The 20,535-nt window shown below is 42.4% G+C and overlaps 1 protein-coding gene across 2 annotated transcripts in view; it reads right to left on the minus strand.

The window, feature by feature from the left end:
- The window catches only part of SLC2A12 (solute carrier family 2 member 12), a 62,126-nt gene extending 43,552 nt beyond the window's left edge, over positions 1-18,574 (minus strand). Inside the window, exon 1 of one of the 2 annotated variants that reach the window (XM_527510.9) lies at positions 18,293-18,573. In XM_527510.9, coding sequence (XP_527510.2) covers positions 18,293-18,395 — 103 coding nt within the window. In that variant the 5' untranslated portion in view covers positions 18,396-18,573. Of the gene's footprint in view, positions 1-18,292 lie in introns of both variants that reach the window. The other variant, XM_016956321.4, reaches the window with a different exon arrangement.
- Positions 18,575-20,535: the final 1,961 nt, after the last annotated feature.

A 20,535-nucleotide genomic window follows, 5' to 3' on the forward strand; every position in this document is an offset into this window, starting at 1 on the left:
GCCATCCCAGTTTGTCAACGTTCCCCTTGAAACCCATGGAGTATAATTCTTCAGAGACATTAAGGAATTATTTTTATATGAATCATAAAAACCTTTTACAATTTTCTATGTGATAACATATATCTCTTTCTTGCTATCCATCTTTCTATCTTCCTGTCTCTGGGCAATTTGCCTTTAAGAGGTTAAAACCTTGTACAAGATCATTCTAGAACCCTAGTCCCACATGGAGGGCTTACCAACATGGAGTTATATGTTACAGAATTTAGCTGTGGTCTCAGTTGTCTGAATTTTAATATCTTCCCTATTATACGCTTTAAGGGATACTGCCCCAAACTAGCTTTTCCCCTTCCCTTACTACTGATATTTAGGACTGCCGTTTGATCCTCAGCCTTTCCATTTGGGGTTTTGAATTCTAATTCACTGTATAAGGCTAGTCCTTAGTGCTTCTGAGATTGTGACTCTGATACTTCAAGACTTCCATCACAGGAAGTTTTCCTGGTGCTACTTTACGAAGAGAGGCATAAGGAGTGGGTTTTTCTTGTGTGTTGGTTAGCCATGACAAGAGCAAGATGGTATCCTGTGGATGCTGGAAAGTAGAGATACCTTTTTCTAAGAAATCTGGCAGTGAACAGGAAGCAAGAGATCAGAATGTGGGTTGAAGCACTGGCAGGAAGGTGGGGTTTGTGTTTGTCTACACACAGAGGTGAGAGTTTGGGCAGCCACGTGGACTGAGGAGAAGTTGTCAGTGGTGAAGGACAGAGTAAGATGAGGATTCACAATTAGCGCTTTTCCAAAAAATACCCAGCTTTCAAGTCAGTCTGCCTTTAATAATGATGAAGTAGAGCATTCCCAGTCATTTTGCTCATGGCTTTGCTTCACAGGGGCCCTTCCTTTACACCCCAGTTCTCCCAAAAAGTGCCATGGGGAATTCTTGGCTTTTTGTGGACATCACAGAAGTGGAAACTACCTGGAGACTTGTAAGTGGTACCCCATAGGCAGTTTTGTTATGCCTATCCTGTCTTCTTCCTGCTGTTGGGGCTTGGAATAAGATACCCCAAAGTACGGCACATTGGTGTGCTGAGTACTTTGAACTAGACGTAGGAACATAGGAAAGGCCGCTGGCTGCCTGACAAAAAAAAAAAAAAAAAACTGTGTGTGCATGCTTTTCAGCTGGCTGTAGGATATCAGCCAGAAACAAGGTCTTTCTGACCCTCTCCCATTTTCCCCTGAAGCAAGTCATGGAAAACAGAATTCCTTTCCCCAAGGTGGGTCACAGAAACCAGAACCACTCTGCCCCAAAGCAAATCATAAAACCTAAAAAGGTCACTCTCTCCCTTTTCCCTTGAAAACCTTATTTCATGGGAGTCCTGCCCTCTGCCCAGGAGGAAGAAATGCCACACAGTGAGGCCCAAAAAATCTGGACAGGCCTTGCTGGGTTTCTGTTTCAGTTTATTACTATTAACTCATACCCTTTTGTTCAATCACATTTCTACACGCCCATCCTTTCTTCATCAAACCTAAGCATAAAATCAGACATTTTTCCCTGAGTCTTTAGATCTTCATTTTGAAAGCCTCCCATGTCACATCAAACTTTGATTAACTAAATTTGTTATGCTTTTCTCTTGTCACTCTGTCTCCTGTGATAGGAGTGTTAGCTGTGACCCTGATGAGTGAGGAAAGGCATCACACCTTTCTGTCTCCACACTGCTTTGCTAGAAGTTCAGCAGCAGCAGTAGGAGGAAGATCTCCAGTTTGCCTTTTGATGCAATGACAATTCTTTATTAAGGTGATAAAGTAAAACTGTTCCTATCAAAGCTGTGATTCAATCAAGCAGCTTTATGCAAACAGGTGCTGAGACCCGCAGCGCAAGAGCACCAAGGGCGCCACGAGACTGCAGCACCAGCCACCACCACAATAGCTGCATTGTCTGCTGGTCAGTGAGTCAGATGAAACCACAACTGTAGCTGGCACTCAAGACGAAACAATCCATTTTTCACAATATTTGAGTTTCTGCCTGCTTTCTTCTTCTCTTTCTTCCCCATATGCCTTTTATTGCATATGGACATAATGGGCACGCAATAAACACTTGCCAGCTGACTAAATCCTACAGCCAGCTGAAAAGCATGCACACACAGGTGTTTTCTTTTTTCTTTTTTTGGCAGGCAGCCAGGTAATTATATAGCTTGACCAACTGTGAATACTTTACAAATTTAAAAGGCCCCCCCACCGCCACTTCATATTTTGTTCAAGAAAAACTTGCAGTTGTCCAAAAATGGCCTTGCGGCTATGGCCTGCCCTTCCTGTGCTCTTCCTCCCTGAATGCCTTTGTTCCCAACTCATCTTTCAATAGTCATCTCTACTACCACCTCACTTCTGAAGCCCACTCCTCAGTCCTCAGCGTTATCTTGCCCCCGGTCCGTGTGTGCCCACTATGCACAGAATGTGTGTTCAGAGTCCATCTCATTTTAAGGCACTCTTTGATTGACCTGTGTGTCTTCACTATTAGACTGGAGGTTCCTTGAAGGCAAGAACCCTGCCTTTCTGAGACCTGTCCTTTCACCCCTAGCCTTCTGGCACAAAGTAAATACTCAATGTTTGTCGAGTGAATGAATGAATGAATGAAAACAACACTCCAGAATACTGATCCTTACACCTCTACTCCCCACAATTATATCAACAGACTATGGTTAATCTGTAGTGTTATATAATGGTTAGCATCTAGAACTTTATCTTCATATAAATATTTAGCAACTGAATAGCAATCCATTAGGATTTCTATGAAGGTTTTAGCGCTATGTTTAGCTAGCTGATATAGCACCATTTCAGGGACCATAAAGTGTTTTATTGTCACAACTATATTTATATTTTATTAAACTTCAGCCCTATGTGTGGAATTGTTCTCTAGTTGTTCAGACAGAGTATTTAGCAGCCCTGTTTCAGTGGACCAGGTCTTCAGGTTCCATAACATTCTCCAGGCACCAACTCTCCAGCCCATCTACACCACTAGCTGTTTCCAGAATCTTCTGTGTTCTTTCCCAGGTTTGTGCTGAGACTCAGGCTATTCCCTTCACCACAGGGTCGTTTGCCTTCCTTCACAGCCCAGGGAAACTCGATTCAATTTTTTTTTTTTTTTTTTTTTGAGAAGAAGTGTCACTCTGTCGCCCAGGCTGGAGTGCAGTGGCGCGATTTCGGCTCACTGCAACCTCTGCCTCCCAGGTTCAAGTGATGCTCCTTCCTTGGCCTCCTCCTATTCATTTTTAAAGGGCCAGCTCCAATATCCCCTCCTCCATAGGCTTACCCTTTTGGGTTAGCTTTTTTTTTGCTTTTGTTTTTGGGTTTTTTTTAGACGGAGTCTGGCTCTGTTGCCAGGCTGGAGTGCAGTGGCGTGATCTCGGCTTACTCTCCACCTCCCAGTTTCAAGCGATTCTCCTGCCTCAGCGTCCGGAGTAGCTGGGACTATAGGCATGCACCACCACACCCGGGTAATTTTTGTATTTTTAGTAGAGACGGGATTTCACCATGTTGGCCTGGATGGTCTCGATCTCGTGACCCCGTGATCTGCCTGTCTCGGCATCCCAAAGTGGGATTACAGGCATGAGCCACTACACCTGGCCAGGTTAGCTTTACTCTCCCTTCTCTCTCTTGCCTTTACGTCCAAGATTTTACAGCACCCTGGATTATATTTCACTAGGTTTGTATCCTGCCTTAGACTGGGAGCATGTTGGGAGCAGGAGTGTCTGTATCATGGGGGCCAGTGCTCAGTAGAGGTTACAGGATGCCCCAGGAAGGAGATGCAGGAGCTTAGCAGAAGGCTCACCTCCTATAACCTCCCAGAGGGCATGTCCCAGGGAGAGTTCTGGTGTGGTGTTTCCAGCCCACCAAATGTCCAACATGCTGCTCCTTGGCATTGGACCCTGCATGGCCACGCCTGTAGTGACAAATACTGGGTACAAGGCTTATCTAGCCATTATCTCCCACCCCTCCCCTGCACCCTGATCCTCTCCTCAGCACACAGTGAAACTCAGACAAAAAGGAACTTTGGCTTCTCTCAACACCTATTATTATTTGAATTTTCTACGGAAAAAATATAGAAATGTTGCGATCTTTCTTTGTTAGTTTTCCAACCCTGGGTTTGATTTAGTAGCAATTTCACAGACATCCTTTCCTGAAACTAATATTCTTCCACTCCTATTGGCTGAGGAGTTATTAAGAGGAGACACTATTCAAATTTGCATGTTAGTACTCCCCTGTGCTTTGATTTGTGGTTCACTTTTTCTGCCTGATTATGTGTATTACTTTCATTCTTTTTCTTTCTGCTTTTTTTTTTTTTTTTTGAGATGGAGTCTCTCTCTGGTGCCCAGGCTGGAGTGTAGTGGTGCGATCTCGGCTCACTGCAACCTCTGCCTCCCAGGTTCAAGTGATTCTCCTTTCTCAACCATCCGAATAGCTGGGATTACAGGTGTGAGCCACCACACCCCCTATTTTTGTATTTTTAGTAGAGACAGGGCTTCACCATGTTGGCAAGGCTGATCTTGCACACCTGGCCTCAAGTGATCCACCTGCTTCTGGCCTCCCAAAGTGCTGGGATTATAGACGTGAGCCACCGCACCTGGCTTCTTTCTGCTCTTCCTTTTATCCTTTCTTCTTTTCTTTCCTTTTTTTTTTTTTTTTTTACAAATTCTCGCTCTTTCGCCCAGGCTGGAGTGCAGTGGCACAATCTCAGCTCACTGCAACCTCTGTCCCTGGGTTCAAGCAATTCTCCTGCCTCAGCCTTCTGAGTAGCTGGGATTACAGGCGCCTATCACCACGCCTGGCTAATTTTTATACCTTTAGTGGAGACAGGGTTTCACCATGTTGGCCAGGCTGGTCTTGGACTCTTGACCTCTGGTGATCCACCCACCTTGGCCTCCCAAAGTGCTGGGATTACAGGCGTGAGCTATCGCACCCAGCCTCCTTTCTTCCTTTCTTCAATTCAAAACTTTCACCAGGATAAGTCGTGCATTTTCTTCTAAATTTGTCTGCTACTTGTTGAGTTCTTTTTCCATTCAGGAAAGATTTCCTCTAATATTTTTGTCTATTTGTTTAGACACAGTTATTTATATGTTAGTTTAATATATTCATTTCCTCTTTCATCTCTAGCTTCTCATCCTTTTCATCTGCATCCTAGAAGAACTTCTCATATTCATCCTCCACATCACAGATTTCAGATGATGATTCTGCTGTTGCAGTTTCATTCCCTTCCACTCTACACGTCATTGATCTATTTGCATCTCAGTTCTCAGCAAGCTCTATCTTCACCTCAGTTTATTCTTATCATGAGATGTGGTTTATATCTTTTGCCACAGAGTCTATCTTAAAAAACTATATTGAGAACAGAAATCAGATGCTTTCCATAATTTATTTATGTTTCCTATAAATAGAAATCTTAGAATGCATCCTTTTCCTCTGTATTTGAAACATACTTGCCAATAACTAGATTTGCAGCATTGTTTCACCTAGCCCCTAAATCAGTTATGATATTTTTGACTGTGATACAGTTTTTTTTAAAATCACAATTGATGTCCCATTCCAAGACTGTGATATTGTTTTAATGTATATTCCCACCAACTCTCATATTGAATTCTAATCCCGAATGTTGGAGGTGGGGCCTGGTGGGAAGTGTTTGGGTCATGGGGGCCCTTATGAATGGCTTGGGCCATCTGCTTGGTGATAAGTGAGTTCTGACTCTGAATTCAGATAAGATCTAGTGGTTTAAAAGTGTGTGGCCCCTCTCCCTCCACCCCACTCTTTCTCTCTCACTCCAGTTTTCACAATGTGATGTACCTGCTCCCCCTTTGACTTCTGCCATGATTGGAGGCTTCTTGAGGCCTCCCCAGAAGCAGATGTCACTATGCTTCCTGAATAACCTGCAGAATGGTAAGCCAGTAAAGCCTCTTTTTAAAAAATAAATTATCCAATCTCAGGTTGTTGTTTTTTGTTTTTTGTTTTTTTTGAGACAGGGTCTCTCTCTGTCACCCAGGCTGGAGTGCAGTGGTGCGATCTCAGCTCACTGCAACCTCCACACCTCCCAGGCTCAAGTAAGTGATCCTCCCACCTCAGCCTTCTGAGTAGCTGGGACTACAGGTGCACGCCACCACACCTGGCCAATTTTTGTATTTTTGATAGAGATGGGGTTTCGTCATGTTGCTCAGGCTGGTCTCGAACTTCGGAGCTCAAGTGATCCTCCCACCTCAGCCTCCCAAAGTGCTGGGATTACAGGTGTGAGCCACCACGCCAGGTCTCAGGTATTTCTTTATAGCAATGCAAGAACAGCCTAACACAGACTGCAAGAACCCCAAGCCCTGATAAACAGAAGCTTACATCATAGTGGCATTTATTGCTTAATTAACTAAAAGACCAAGTTGGGTTTGGTGTCTCCAAAGACTCACACTGTACCCATCCTCCTGTTACCGTTTCCTCAAAGGATTGTCTGTTGTCCCCTGGCTTGTCACCATATGTGCAAGGTGGCTGCCGCAGGTCCAGGAATTACATTCCCTCACAACCACATCCATAGGCAGGAGACAATAGAAGGAGGCTTGGGACAAGGATTTATCCTCCTGTGGCTCTCTCCTTTTATCAGGAGGAAAACTTTTAAGAAGCAACCTGGAAGACTTACTTAATATCTCATTGACCAGAGCCAGTGGATGACTGGTCAAACTTGGCTGTGAGAGGGATTGACAAGTGCGTATCTGAATCTTTTAGTTACCCATGTAGGAAAAGTAGAAAATCAGAGGGGAGTTGGAATGGCTGTGGTATATTCAGCGTCTGACACACCTTATTCTAGCCACCTGGTTGCAGTTAGAAACTCCTCTCAGGTCTTTTGCACTGGAGGTGCAATTGATGTGCACAGCTGCTGGCCAACTTTCTGATGTCTGTATGTTATTTTTCTGGTGTGGTTCCATTGAACCAAGAAAGGAACTTTTTAATTTTTTTTTCTTCCACTTTTTGGTCCCCTGATTATAAATGAGGGAGATCATTCCTGGATTATTTAAAGCAGTCTGTATTTCTTTACTTGTCAAAAACAGTGGGTGCAAAACAAACTTCTAGAGTGCATTGCTCCAGTGGCTCTGAAAGTCTTTGTCTCTTCTTAACACTAGTTTCATATTTCAAAATGCAGTGAGTCACTGTCTTGCCTATCCAGCCCAGAGTTGTTGAAATCATGGAAATTGGAGTCCCTGAAGAGATACAGAAAGAGAAACGACAAGGCACAGTGGCTCACACCTGTAATCCCAGTGCTTTGGGAGGCAAGGCAGGAGGATTGCTTGTGGCCAGAAGTTCAAGACTGCAGTAAGCTATGATTTTACCTCTGCCCTTCAGCCAGGGCAACAAAGCAAGTTGTGTCAAACAAAAAAAGAGAGAGAGAGAGAGAGAGAGAAAGGGAAGTGATAATGACAGGATGGGGGATGGGATTGGAAGAATCAGGTGTTAGGGCAAGAAATTCTGACCCTCAGAGAAAGCAGCTCTGAGGGTCTGAGGAGCTCTTTCCCTTCCTTGCTTGGTGAAGGTTCCATCTCTGTCAAATGAGGATGCACAGCGGCAGTCTACGGGAATCCAACATTTTACAGCCCAATCTTATACATTAGGCTCCCCATTTTATTTACTGTTAAATCCTAACTCATTGACAAATATTCGGGCTTTCAATGCTGTGGTGATTTTGCACTTCTGTCTGCATTTTTGTGGAGATTTTCGATGATAGATGGTAAAGAGGGAGGGAACCTGGAGAATAAACCCGCAGCTGTCTTTCCTAGAGTCCCCTGGCGTCTCCAGGAAGGGGATGCTCAATGTGTGTGAGCCTTGGTGAGCCATGGACATTTGAAAACCGACATCTCCGAAAGGATCCCCAGTCCACTGAAGATTATTTAATGTTGAAAAAATAGTAAAAGATGTATCTGTACTTCTCAATTTCAAATGTATATAAATGGGATGGAAAGTTGTTTTTTAAAAAATTCAGTGTGCTAGTGAGTACATAGCAACTTTCTCTCACTCTATATTTTCTAATCAATAAATATAAAACTGCGAAGACAATTTTGTGAGGATTTGAAGTTGTTTTTATATTTTAAAAGGAGTTGCTGCACTCAATAATGGTTGAGAATCACCAGTAGTGCTTTTTAAATTATTTAATTAGGGAAATGAAATGGGAAGAACATAAACTATATTGTGAAGGCTGTGGATGAAGGTCCTTTTAGGAAGAGCAATTTACTAAAATTAATACCTGAATGGCCACCTGAACACTAAGGGTTAAGCTCACCGTTATCATGTTGATAATGGACAGGTGGCCTATGGGAGAGAGCGAGAGGGAGAGAGAAAAGGCTAAAGTGCTCTATCGAATACAAAGGAGGGATTCTGATGAGAAAGAGAGTGAGACAGAGAAAGAGAAAGAGAGAATGAAAGGCTAAGAGAGCCCAGAAATAGAAAAAAAAAAAGTAGAAGAAAAGGTCAGGACAAGTTGTCGAGTTGTGGGGAATGGGGAAAGGGAGAGACACGAAGAGCTCAGTGTGACAAGAAGCCTGAGGATTTTTTAAAAGTTGATTTACAAGAAACTCCTGGCTGGGTTAGGTGGCTCACACCTGTAATCCCAGCACTTTGGGAGGCAGAAGTGGGAGGACTGCTTGAGCCCAGGAGTCTGAGACCAGCCTGAGCAACATAGTAAGACTCTGTCTCTATTAAAAATAGAAAAAAATTAGCTGAGTGTGGTGGCGTGCACGTGTAATCCCAGCTACTTGGGTGGCTGAGGCAGAATTGCTTGAACCTAAAACATCAAGCCTGCAGTGAGCTGTGATTGTGCCACTGCACCCCAGCCTGGGCGACAGAGTAACACTCTGTCTCAAAACAAAACAAAACAAAACAAAAACCAAACACACACACACACCCCAAAAAAGAAACTCCTTATGGTGGATTTGACAAGAGAATTTTCAGGATGGGCCTACCTAATATTCAGTTGCACTACAGCACTCTTCAAATTCTTAGTAAAAATCTACAAAGAGCTTATATGAATGGGATTCAAGAATATGAAGGAAAGGGGGATGCTGTCATCTAAGAATGGATTGGAGCAGGGATAAGAGAAAAGACCAGTTGCTGGAAGTGGAGGGCAAGGACCCAGAAAAAGCAGGAAGTTGGTGCAGGAGGGTGATCAGAACCACGAAACTCCTGAAGTGTACTCTGTGTGTTTGGATGGGAGGCTGGTGGGGAGAAAGGAGGCATGTGGATTTAACCATAAGGGGCCTGCAACTATTTTTATTTTAAAATTAAAAGAATGGTGACACCATAAAGCTGTAGAATTTGGAGACATGTAAATGAGGATTTCTAAAACTCCCACTTCTGTCACCACTACCATCACTTTTAGAAATTTTCTTGATTTCTCAGGCCAGGTGCAGTGGCTCACGTGTGCAATCCCAGCACTTTGGGAGGCCGAGATGGGCGGATCACCAGGGCAAGAGATCGAGACCATCTGGGTAACATGGTAAAACCCCGTCTCTAGTAAAAATACAAAAATTAGCCGGGTGTGGTGGCATGTGCCTGTAGTCCCAGCTGTTTGGGAGGCTGAGGCAGAAGAATCGCTTGAACCCGGGAGGCAGAGGTTGCAGTGAGCCGAGATCACACCACTGCACCCTAGCCTGGCGACAGAGCGAGACTCTGTCCCCCGCCAAAAAAAAAAAGAAAAGAAAAGAAATTTTCTTGATGTCTCTAAATTAATACGGTCTCCTTCCCAAGAATTCCTGTTTTCATGGTACTTAGTTCACAAAAGTTTTGTGACATCCTTTGTAAGCTAAGGAAGCTGTGCCTGCTGCCAGCTTCAGATTCCTTTGTCATCCTCTTTCCCTGCTTTGAACTCTGTGCTCCCAGAATTCCGAAGTATTTGAAGCTCCCTGAATGTGCCATTCTCTCTTCTCCAAACATGTTCAAGCTATTTTCCCTCCTTAGAATGCTCTGTAAAACTACTGGCCTCAGTTACACGTGCTCGGCTCAACTTAGCTATCCTGTCTTCCAGGAGTCTCCAGGGACTGGCTGAACTTCCCCCTTTGCTATCATAGATATTACACATAATACATGTATAATATCAAGCCATCTCCTCCATCAAAGGATTCCTGATCCCTCATCGCTCTCCACTAATTGGCAGTAAGCACCTGCACTGTGAGGATGCCTTTCGTTTCTCACCAGACTCCAGGGTCTGGCATCATATCTGATTCCTACTATCCACTCAGTATTTGCTGAATGGTTATCTTGCAGTTAGTTCGATTTTTATTTTTTTGATAAGTTGGTAAAACCTACAGACAAGAATAAAGGGCTGGACACAGTGGCTTCACGCCTGTAATCCCAACACTTTGGGAGGCCGAGGTGGGTGGATCACTTGAGGTCAGGAGTTTGAGACCAGCCTGGCCAACATGATGAAACCCCATCTCTACTAAAAATACAAAAATTAGCAGGATGTGGTGGTGGGCATCTGTAATCCCAGCTACTTGGGAGGCTGAGGCAGGAGAATCGCTTGAACCCAGGAGGTGGAGGTTGCAGTGAGCCGAGATAGCGCCACTACACTCCAGCCTGGACAACAAGAGTGAAACTCCGTCTAAAAAAAAAAAAAAAAAAAAAGAATAATGTCTTAGATACATTTTTTTTAACCCTGAAGCATCCAGCACTGTGCCTCTCATGTAGTAGGTGCCCAATATGTATTTGCAGAAGTAAAATGCTCTTTAGTTCAGCAATCGCTTCTTTACTCATTGACTCCTTCAACAATTAAGCATGTACTATGTGCCAGCACTGTCTGGCAGGCAAGTTTCATCAACGGCTATTGCAATCAGCCTTCGTGGTTGCTGGCAGCATCGTGTTGAGATGTTTCCTAGGTTACATCTGGATTTAATGGCACTAGAAGGTGGTACTTGTGCCACATGGATGTGATCCCTCATGTGTAGGCTGGAAATACAGAGAAAAAGGCATGATTCCTACCTATTATGAATTGCACAGAACTTTCCAAGCACTATCAGTCAGCTCAGAGCTCTGATAGGTGCATGAAATATATATTTTATCGAGAAACTTATAATCTTATAGAAAAATACAAGTTACATAAAAAGTTAGGGAATTAACTAAAATAGAATGCAAACAAGTCCTGAAATGAGTGTAACTGGAATCCAAATTCACAGATTGGAAAGTAGAAGCATTATTGCTGGCTGGTAATATGGGTCAAGAGAGCAAACCTGGACTGGATTTAGGAAAGTAAGGTTCAGATCACTGTGCTGTCCTCTAATATCTGTGCTACCCAGGACAAGTCCCTTTGCTTCTTTCCAGGAGGAACCTGGGCTTGAAGGTGAAGGACAGTGTGGAATCAGAGTCCTAATTAGTTACCGGCTAGACTTTGATAAGTCCCTTAAGGTTTGTTTCTCTCTGTGTCCTCATTCACAAGATAAAGATAATAATATTACCTCCTTCATAGAGTTGTAAGAATGAATGAGACAGAAGAGACCCTGGTACCTGGTAGTAAATGATTGGTAAATGTTAGCTGTTGTTCTTAGCCTCAGTTTCCTTATCTGTGAACTGGGATGCCTCATGGGGTTGCTGTAAAGATCTGAAGGGATTACAGTAGTAGAACCACTTGGCCCACAAGAATCATTTAACAAAAGCTCCTTTAATCTGAATCTAGAAGGTAAAATCTTCATAATACGGAGGTAAAGCTTTGAAACAGTCTTTTACTGATAGCAACAGAAATAAAATAATACCTTATTTCCAGCATAACAATTGTGTCTTTCATAAATTCTTGAATTCCTTTGCTTTCAAAATTGGCAGTACCTACATAATTGGGCTTGCAGCATGAAAAATTCCTCCTGTGATTTTGTCTGAAGGTTTCTGCAGCTTAGTTTCCCAATATAAATAAAACATTTCATTAGTGTGAGGATGCTCTCTCACCACACAAATTGACCCTAATTACAACTTCCATTTCCCCTGTTCTTGAAAAACTTTGCACATCTGAAGCTGAGCTGTCATGGTTTTTTAATTAGCATTACTCATAACTCCCAACTCTAACTTCCATAAAGTGTGGAGATGTGTGTGGGAGCAAGACATTTTGTATAAAATAATAATGGGCACTGCTAACAGCTCCAGAGCCCAGTGATGCCAGGCAGACCTGAGTCATGAGTTGTCTGAGAAACAGCTACTTCCAAGGCAATCACAATTTAACAGTTTAAAATTAAATTACACTTGCTTTACTTAAAAAATATATTCCTAAAAGTCAAACAAGAATTGCATTTTTCTCCGTGGAATTTTGGCAAAACAGTATAAAATAAATCATTGTTCAAAAATAATGAAATCTCCTAAAACTAGAATGATGTAATAAATTATTTTAGTCTTACTATTATTTCTACTAAGTTGTTTAGAATAATTAGGTGGGCAGCGGTGCCTCACGCCTATAATCCCAGCACTTTGGGAGGCTGAGGCGGGTGAATTGCTTGAGGCCAGGAGTTCGAGACCAGCTTGGGCAACATGGTGAAACCGTCTCTACTAAAAAATAAAAAATAAAATAAAAAATTAGCCGGGTGTGGTGGTGAGTGCCTGTAATCCCAACTTCTCGGGTGGCTGAGGCACGAAAACTGCTTGAACCCAGGAGGTGGAGGTTGCGGTGAGCTGAGGCTATACTCCAGCCTGGATGACAGAGCAAAACTCTGTCTTAAATTTTTAAAAAGAATGATTAGTGTATTACTGGGGCATAGTCATTTAGCAAATGCATAAATAAGTGTGCTACAACATGGGAAGAAAAATGATACCAGTGTGCAAAGACAAAACAAAATACTACAGAAAAAAACATTTGAATTTATGATTTACTCTAAAGGTAATATATTTGACTCAGTTTCAGCTGGGAAGTATTTTGGGGGATGTCACGTTCAGTGACATTAACTGAGATTGAGTACTTTTGAAGGGAAGAAGGGATGAAAAATCATCCACATTTGATATTTGGTCAAATAGCCTCTTGGGAAGGAGCCAATTCCAACTTTTCCTTTCTCATCACCATAACTTGGTATCTTTTAAGTGGCTTCCATTGCATTAATTTTTTCAATAACTCATCCTTCTGGGGGAGACTGTTCATGAGAAAAAATACTGAATGAAGGAGCTCTGACTCTATTCAATTTTAAAATCTTATATAACCCGTTCTTGCTCATACACTGAGTAAATAGCTGTTTCAACTGTTGCATAGTAATGGAGGGCCCTTTAGAGCTCTCAGAACTTTTTTAACCCAAAGGCTAGATAGTACCGAGAAAATGCTCCCTATGAAACCGTGATTCTAAAATGAACTATTCTTGAATGAATAATAAAATCCTACATACCTACAGCAATTAAAAATTGTAATTTCAAGTTGGTGGATTCACCTTTTATCTACACATGCAAATCTGGGAGCTTCCTTCGGCTGCTCCAAGGTAGATTCAGTGTATTTTGAGTTCTGTCTCTACCAACTAGTATAAGCTCTAGACCACTAAAGACCACCCTCTTGAGAATTCACAGGAAAGATACCCTGTGGGCTCATATTCAGGTCCTATCAGCTACCACCAGGCCTATTCCTGGGCTCTCAGCTGCTTCAGCAACTGTTGGTAATCTGACAGAGAGAACGGTGATGTTGAGAATATTTAACAACTAGGACAGAGGCACCGACCTATCAGAATGGCTGTAAAAACTGGTTCAGGCATGCTGGTGTGCACCAGCTAATCTCAGCCTGCTCAGATGGGCCCAACCTCTTGGCCGGCTGCTCTCAGGCTGGCTTGGTCTGGCTCTGCCAGGCCCTGGCAGGGCAGGCTTCCTGCAGCGTGTGTCTGCTGCTGCTTCAGAGCCTGGGAGGGGGTCTGTGGCAACCTCTCTGCTCTCTCTGGGTGACACATCCTTAGAGAGGAGCAAGACCACTGCCACGTACGATGCATAGCACCCAGAGTTTGCAGAGAAACATCTCCCACCATGTTCGCAGCCTTTTCCCTTCCCAAGAGACCCCAGAGGAGCCATTTGCCCAGTGCTCACAGTGGTGAAAAGCCTCAAATCTAGACTTTTGATGTGATTTCCAAGTGAGGTTAAATGTACAGTCACAGAGATACGCTGACTGGATTGAAAGGGGAGATATTTATGTTTAAATCTGGTCTCATGACCACACAGAAGAGCAAGTGGTCCTCCATATATGAACACGTCTGAAAATCCTGTCATTTCCAGCCAGGCACTGTGGATCACACCTGTAATCCCAGCAGTTTGGGAGGCCAAGGTAGGTGGATCACCTGAGGTTAGGAGTTGGAGACCAGCCTGGCCAGCATGGTAAAACCCCATCTCTACTAAAAATACAAAAATTAGCCAGCTGCCCAGGATGCTGAGGCACGAAAATCACTTGAAACTGGGAGGCAGAGGTTGCAGTGAGCCAAGATCGCGCCATCTTGCTCCAGCCTAGGTGACAGAGCGAGACTCCATCTCAGAAAAAACAAAACAACAACAACAACAAAACCTGTTATTTCCTTGGAAATACGTATCACAGTAGACACAATCATTGTTATCAGATGTTGACTTGTTAAATACATATGTTTTTAAAGCACTATAATTTTTGTCACGGGTTTTGATGCTTAATTGTTTTTAATATATAGAAAGTGTGGAAAAATGGGAATGGCCCAGCATCAAAAACTCTGAGATGCCTGGGTCTGCCTAAGGTAACTGGCCTCTTACTAGAATCTGTCTTCTCACAACCAAAGCTCTGACATCTGCTCAAGCTGGTTGGCCTGACTTTCTCTTCCCTAAGGATGAGTTTGTTTCCAAGCCTCCGTCTCTTTTACAAGTTGATCTTCCCTAGAGCTGACTGACGAAGCCTGAGAAAGCCAGGCCTGACGAAATTCCAGGGGGCCCAGTTTAAGCTAAACCCGGGAGAACAGCACTCAGTAGGAACTTAGTTACAGTTACATCTTACATACTCACCACCTGCCCAGCTTCCATTTACGAAAAAGGAGTTCACAGCTTTAAAAGTGTTTTGAGAACAACTGCCTTAGAATGTTCATCTGCTGAGCAGAAGCGTGTATTTCTTAAATTCCAGACTGTGGCATCTTCAGAGGGGATAAAGGACAGTCCTTTCAGCTGAGTTCGTGAGTCCCGTTCTTCATGTTCTGGGTCCCAGTGCCAGAGAGTTCTGCAGTGCTGACAACTTGCACTCATACAGTAAATATTGTTCTTGGTTTCTGAACCTTTGGACAGTTGGGGGTGAAGGGAAACTTAAGAGGACTCTGTCCCCAGCCAATTGTTTGGATCATGAAATAAAGGAAGCCTGGGAGCTGAAGTAGAAGTCAGTATTGAATCTCCTGGGCTAGAGGCCACCAGGGTCAGTTCTGCACCATCCTCTGTGTGACCGTGGGCCGATCACACATCTTCTGACCTCAGATTTCCCTTGTGTGAGTTGCTCCATCCGTCTAATATCTCACTTCACTTATATCTGTTGTCAACTCTAGGCACCAGAATTTCAAACTGAGCTTAATCCTGTCCTATATTAAGATGGATTGGAACATGTCCATGAAAGCTGAAAAAATTTACTAAAAATGTAACCACTTTGAGTCATAGCTTATTGAAAATGAATTAAGTTCATTAGCTTCTAGTCATTGGAACAAAGCATTCTTTTCAGTTAAAGAGGGTTAGTCAAGAAAGACCTGCCAGAATTTTTCACTGTGCACAGTAGCATCAAGGGAGTTCAACTGCAGACCTTAGGGGGTTGGTTTTGTTTTGTTTTTCAGTATCTCACATGATTTAATTACCTTGTCCTGAGTTATATAACTCATTCCTCTTTGTGCTTTGATTTTTCCATCTAGGAATGTAGAAAAGCTTGCTACCTTCAAATGCAGACATATTATGATAATTGTTGAGCACAATTTAAATACTCTGAATGTCTTAAATGAAAACTATAGAAGTTGAAAATATGAAGAAGCCAAAAGGAGTATTTGACAAATATTACCTCATTAAATCTCAACACCTTCATAAAATAGATGAAGATACAATCCCAGTATTAATGAATGGAGACTTTAAGTAACTTAAGAAAACCATACAGCAAGTCTGCACTATGCATTCATTTATACATATGTATGTATAATTGCTTTTGGGTGCCAAAAGATGTTTAAGATAAGTTAAGAAAATTTACAAAAGTAGAAAATAAAAGGTTTGCATTCATCTAAATGCAGATTATGTATAGCACAAATCAAAGTTGTATTCATCTGACATTTTAAGGAAACATTTAGGCTTTCTCTTCTACATAATGAAAGTTAATTTAAAATTAAATTTGAAAGATAATTTATGGTACTTATTCATTTATTATTTCTTTACAACAACATAAACAGTTGCACTTTAAGTTGAATTTTGTGCATGTAACCAACTATTGCAAATGTAAATACACATTATCTTTCTTCTGGATAATTGTGAATTTGTACAATATAAGCTATTAAGAGCACATTGTACCTTCAAAGCCATATCAAAATAAACAGTCCATTTTTAATGGTTACTACAAAGGCCCTTCCTAGGCAGTTTCTTTTCATCTTCTTTGTGACATTATCACTGACTGTATTTAGTGAGCCCTTTTGTTAACATCACCACCTCAGCTTGCTCTGCAGTCTAGACTGCAGCTCATGTTCCCAGGAATTTGGAGAAAAGAACTTTGCAACTCTTTCCCTTTATCTCCAAATATAAGTTTCCCTTGCCTGCTCTTAGGGAACTTGTGGGCCAATGAGCAGCAAGTGCTTAGGGAAAAGGGTACTTCTGCATAGGAGAGGACAGGCCATATTGAAAGATGACCCCAGATATTCTTTTATTATTATCATTATTATTATTATTATTATTATTTTAGACAGAGTTTCACTCTGTCACCCAGGCTGGAGTGCAGTGTCATGATCTCAGCTCACTGTAACCTCCAAGTGATTCTTGTACCTCAGCCTCCTGAGTAGCTTACAGGCATGTGCCACTATGCCCAGCTAATTTTTTTATTTTTCTGTATTTTTAGTAGAGATAGGGTTTCCGCTCTGTTGGCCAGGCTTGTCTTGAACTCCTGGCCTCAAGTGATCTGCCCACCTTGGCCTCCCAAAGTGCTGAGATTACAGGCATGAGCCACCACGCCCAGCCTCATTCTTGACGAGAAGTGTGAAAGCAAGAGAAGAGATCAGGACATGGAAGATGGAGGGCTTCTCCACTCCTGAAGAGGGCCGCTTCATACCTCGATGTTAGGGGTCACAGGTTCGATTCCCCAAGATCAGACAAACCCACAAGGCAAACGTCAGTATTAGGACCATTCCCAAGAGAAAGGCAGATGTTTTTTGTATCATTTAGTGTATTGGATTTTGCATGAAATTTCTGTATGCTGCTTGGGAATGTAATATCTGATTAAGAATACACAGCTGAGGAAAGTAGTAGGAAAGAGAAGATTTTTTGTGTTTGTTGTCATTTCATATTACAATTACTTTCTATTCCTTTCAGCACAAACTAAATGAGCAGGAAGAGGCAGCAAAAAGCGTACAATGTATTTGTGGGAATTGTAAATGTGGAAGTGAAGACCAGCCTCTGATTTATCAAAGATCATTAAATGAATTAAAACTTTTCCGAATTTCACCTTCAGAAGGTCATCATAGCAAACAAACCTCAGTTTGCAAGGCCAGTTTTAAAGAAGGCAGAACCCAGCAAAGCAAGCGTTTCAGGCTCTGAATAACGCTCAAATTCATCACAAACGTGCTGGGAATTTAAAAAGGAAGTTTGTGTTCTCATTGATTACATAACTAATAATTTTATGAAGCCTGTTTAAAATACTGATTTTTAAAACAGTGGTTATAATGTCAGCTGGTTACACAGTGTCCATTTGTGACAATAAATGAAAAAGTGTAAGCAAGCGTGTGCTTGTGTGTGTTTACAAATGAGACTATCTTTGCCGGTGGACCGTTCCAATATGAAAAACATCCATACATTGTATTATGTAAACACAATCAAGGGGACCCATCATACCAGTGGTGGATGTGTAACCTGTATTTTCTTGGCACATAAGGTTCCACCAAGACTTCGATCTTCACAACATTACAGCTCCGAGCTGTCCCACGTCCCACCAGACCCTGTCCCCTTCTCTCCACACATCCAGCGCGCCCACATGCGCGCGCGCGCATACACACACACACACACACACACACACACACACACACACACACACACACACACACACGGGACTCAAGAGACAGTACACTCGGGAGATGAGTACAGCTTGCTTCTCTGCGGTCACCCGAGCACTGCAGGCTCACTTTACCTCTCGCCCAGGGAGGATGCCGGCTGCCGCTGCCCTCGGTCTCCACGGCTGTCCCCTTCTGGTTCAGCAGACTGGGGCCCTCCGTGTTTTCAACAGGTACCATGGTCACGTAGAAGTTACAGCCGCTTCCCCGCCACCAAACCGCCCCGACCACCCCCGCTCCCAGGAGTGGTCACTTTCCCCATAATAGCATGCTAAAGAAGAGTGTGGGGAAAAACTTCAGGCAAAGCTAATGTGATTTGTGACCAACTTTGTTTCTATTTCCGAAGGCTTTGCCCTTTTCGGTGACACAGGCTGTTGCTATTCCAAGCAGCCTATCACAGGCAGGGGGAGGGCCGTGAGTCAGAGGATTGTTTTTGCCTTTAGATGCAGAGTTGGAAGCAAGGGGTTAAAAGAAAGGGAGCTCAGACGGAGTGTTTGGCCATTAGCTAAGGGTAGCTCTTGTATTCTAGCACCTTTGAAAAGAGGCAGAGAAAGGAAACATGCAGATTTAAATGCAAGCTGAGAGTGGGGATAGAATACTCACAGATGGTATCAGTTAATCTTGCAGAAAGAGGAACAATTTATGCAAAGACATACCAGAAGGAAAAGTGTGTCAATTTTTCAGCAAGACTGTTATTCCAAAAGTCATGGTATTTACCAGCTTACACAAAGCATAAAATACCTTTATTGTTTCAACCTGATTTTGATCTAGGTAAAGGCCTATATCTTTCTCTCCAAGGCCTGTCAGATAAATCACAGCCTGAGACCAAAAATACACAAACTCAGAATGCGCAGATTCTTTAGACTTTTTATATGCTGAGGTTATAGCAAAGTAATCCATTTCTTAATGCAGAATTCTCTTTAAGAGACGAATTAACACTGAATCCTCTGTTAGGTTTCATGTTTGCCTAGGTAGGAGGAGGATACTCCTCACTCAGAGAGGCCAGACTAAGTGGCCCATTGTGTGCGTGTGGTGGTCATGTAATCTCAAACAAAATCAGGTCATGAGAGAGGATCTTTTTCTGATTTGTGAACATATTTATAAAAAAGTCTTACAGGGTTATGACATTTTACCTTCAGTTATTCATTCAACAAATCATGTTTATTAAAAAAAAAAAGCCTTATAGAGGAAATTGAGATCATCTTAAAAATCATTTGGAATAAAAACTAACATGTATGGAGCACTTATGTGCCAGAAATTGTGCTAAGCGCAATAACGCAGATGATGACTTTGAGGCAGGTACCAACATTATAGAAGAGGAAATAGAGGTTGGGTAACTTGGCTACAGTCTCACAGCTAATCAGTGGTAGAGCTGAGATTATGAATCCAGGAGGTCTAAAGCTGTAACTCTCCTATATTCTAACTTCCCAGCCTTGTCCTTCTCTTATTTTCTTGGCTTCCTATGGTTTCAGACCTACTCGACTTTAAGAAGATGCCGTGAAATATGGCTTTTAGTCATAGGCATTTCTCTGGACAGGAAAACAAATTTGTGCTTGTATAAGCAGAAGCTAAATTTTTGTTACTTCTTTTCAACATTTTAACTGAATCACTTCAAAGCTCTAAATTCACTTATTTGTACATTTCCTTTGCTTGTCACTAAATAATTCTATATTTTTCTTATCTTTCAGGGAAACAGGTAGCAAATGGAAACAAACCTATAATAATTCAACTAGTCTTTATTATGTACCCGTTGTATGTCTGCTGATAGTGCTAGAAAATGGAAGTCCTCCAGGCATAATCCAGGCCCCTTCTGATTAAGAGGGTGAGAAGTTCAGAATCCCACACATCAGTGTCCCCACTAAAGAATGTGTAACGCAACCATGGTTTGAAACAACTCATTTTATTTGTTCCCAGGGTGCATTATAATTATATAGGAGTCCCAGTTTCTATCTGTGAGACACATATGTTTCCCATAAGTTCTCTATATTCTCTTGGCTTCTAACTTCTTCCTGCTCAGAATCAATGACCTCATTAGGGGGAAAACGTTCTTGCAATGGGTTAGTTGTATCATTGCTTTGTTTCGCGATCCCACAACCTGTGTTTCTAGCAGCTTCTTGGCCCCATGGGAGTGTTAGAGTGTTTGCTATAGTGCTTGACTAGACAGAAGACAAAACTAATTCCAGAATACTTTACTATGGTTAAAAGCAGTTCAACAGTTCTCACTCTGTTTTGTGTAGCCAAACCATACAGGAGATCCACAGGCATAGGAAGCCAACCAGGAGTCAAAAAGAATGCTCAGCAATGCAACTGACAACATCAC

This window comes from Pan troglodytes, chromosome 5, assembly GCF_028858775.2.
Source record: "Pan troglodytes isolate AG18354 chromosome 5, NHGRI_mPanTro3-v2.0_pri, whole genome shotgun sequence".
Classification (NCBI taxonomy): domain Eukaryota; kingdom Metazoa; phylum Chordata; class Mammalia; order Primates; family Hominidae; genus Pan; species Pan troglodytes.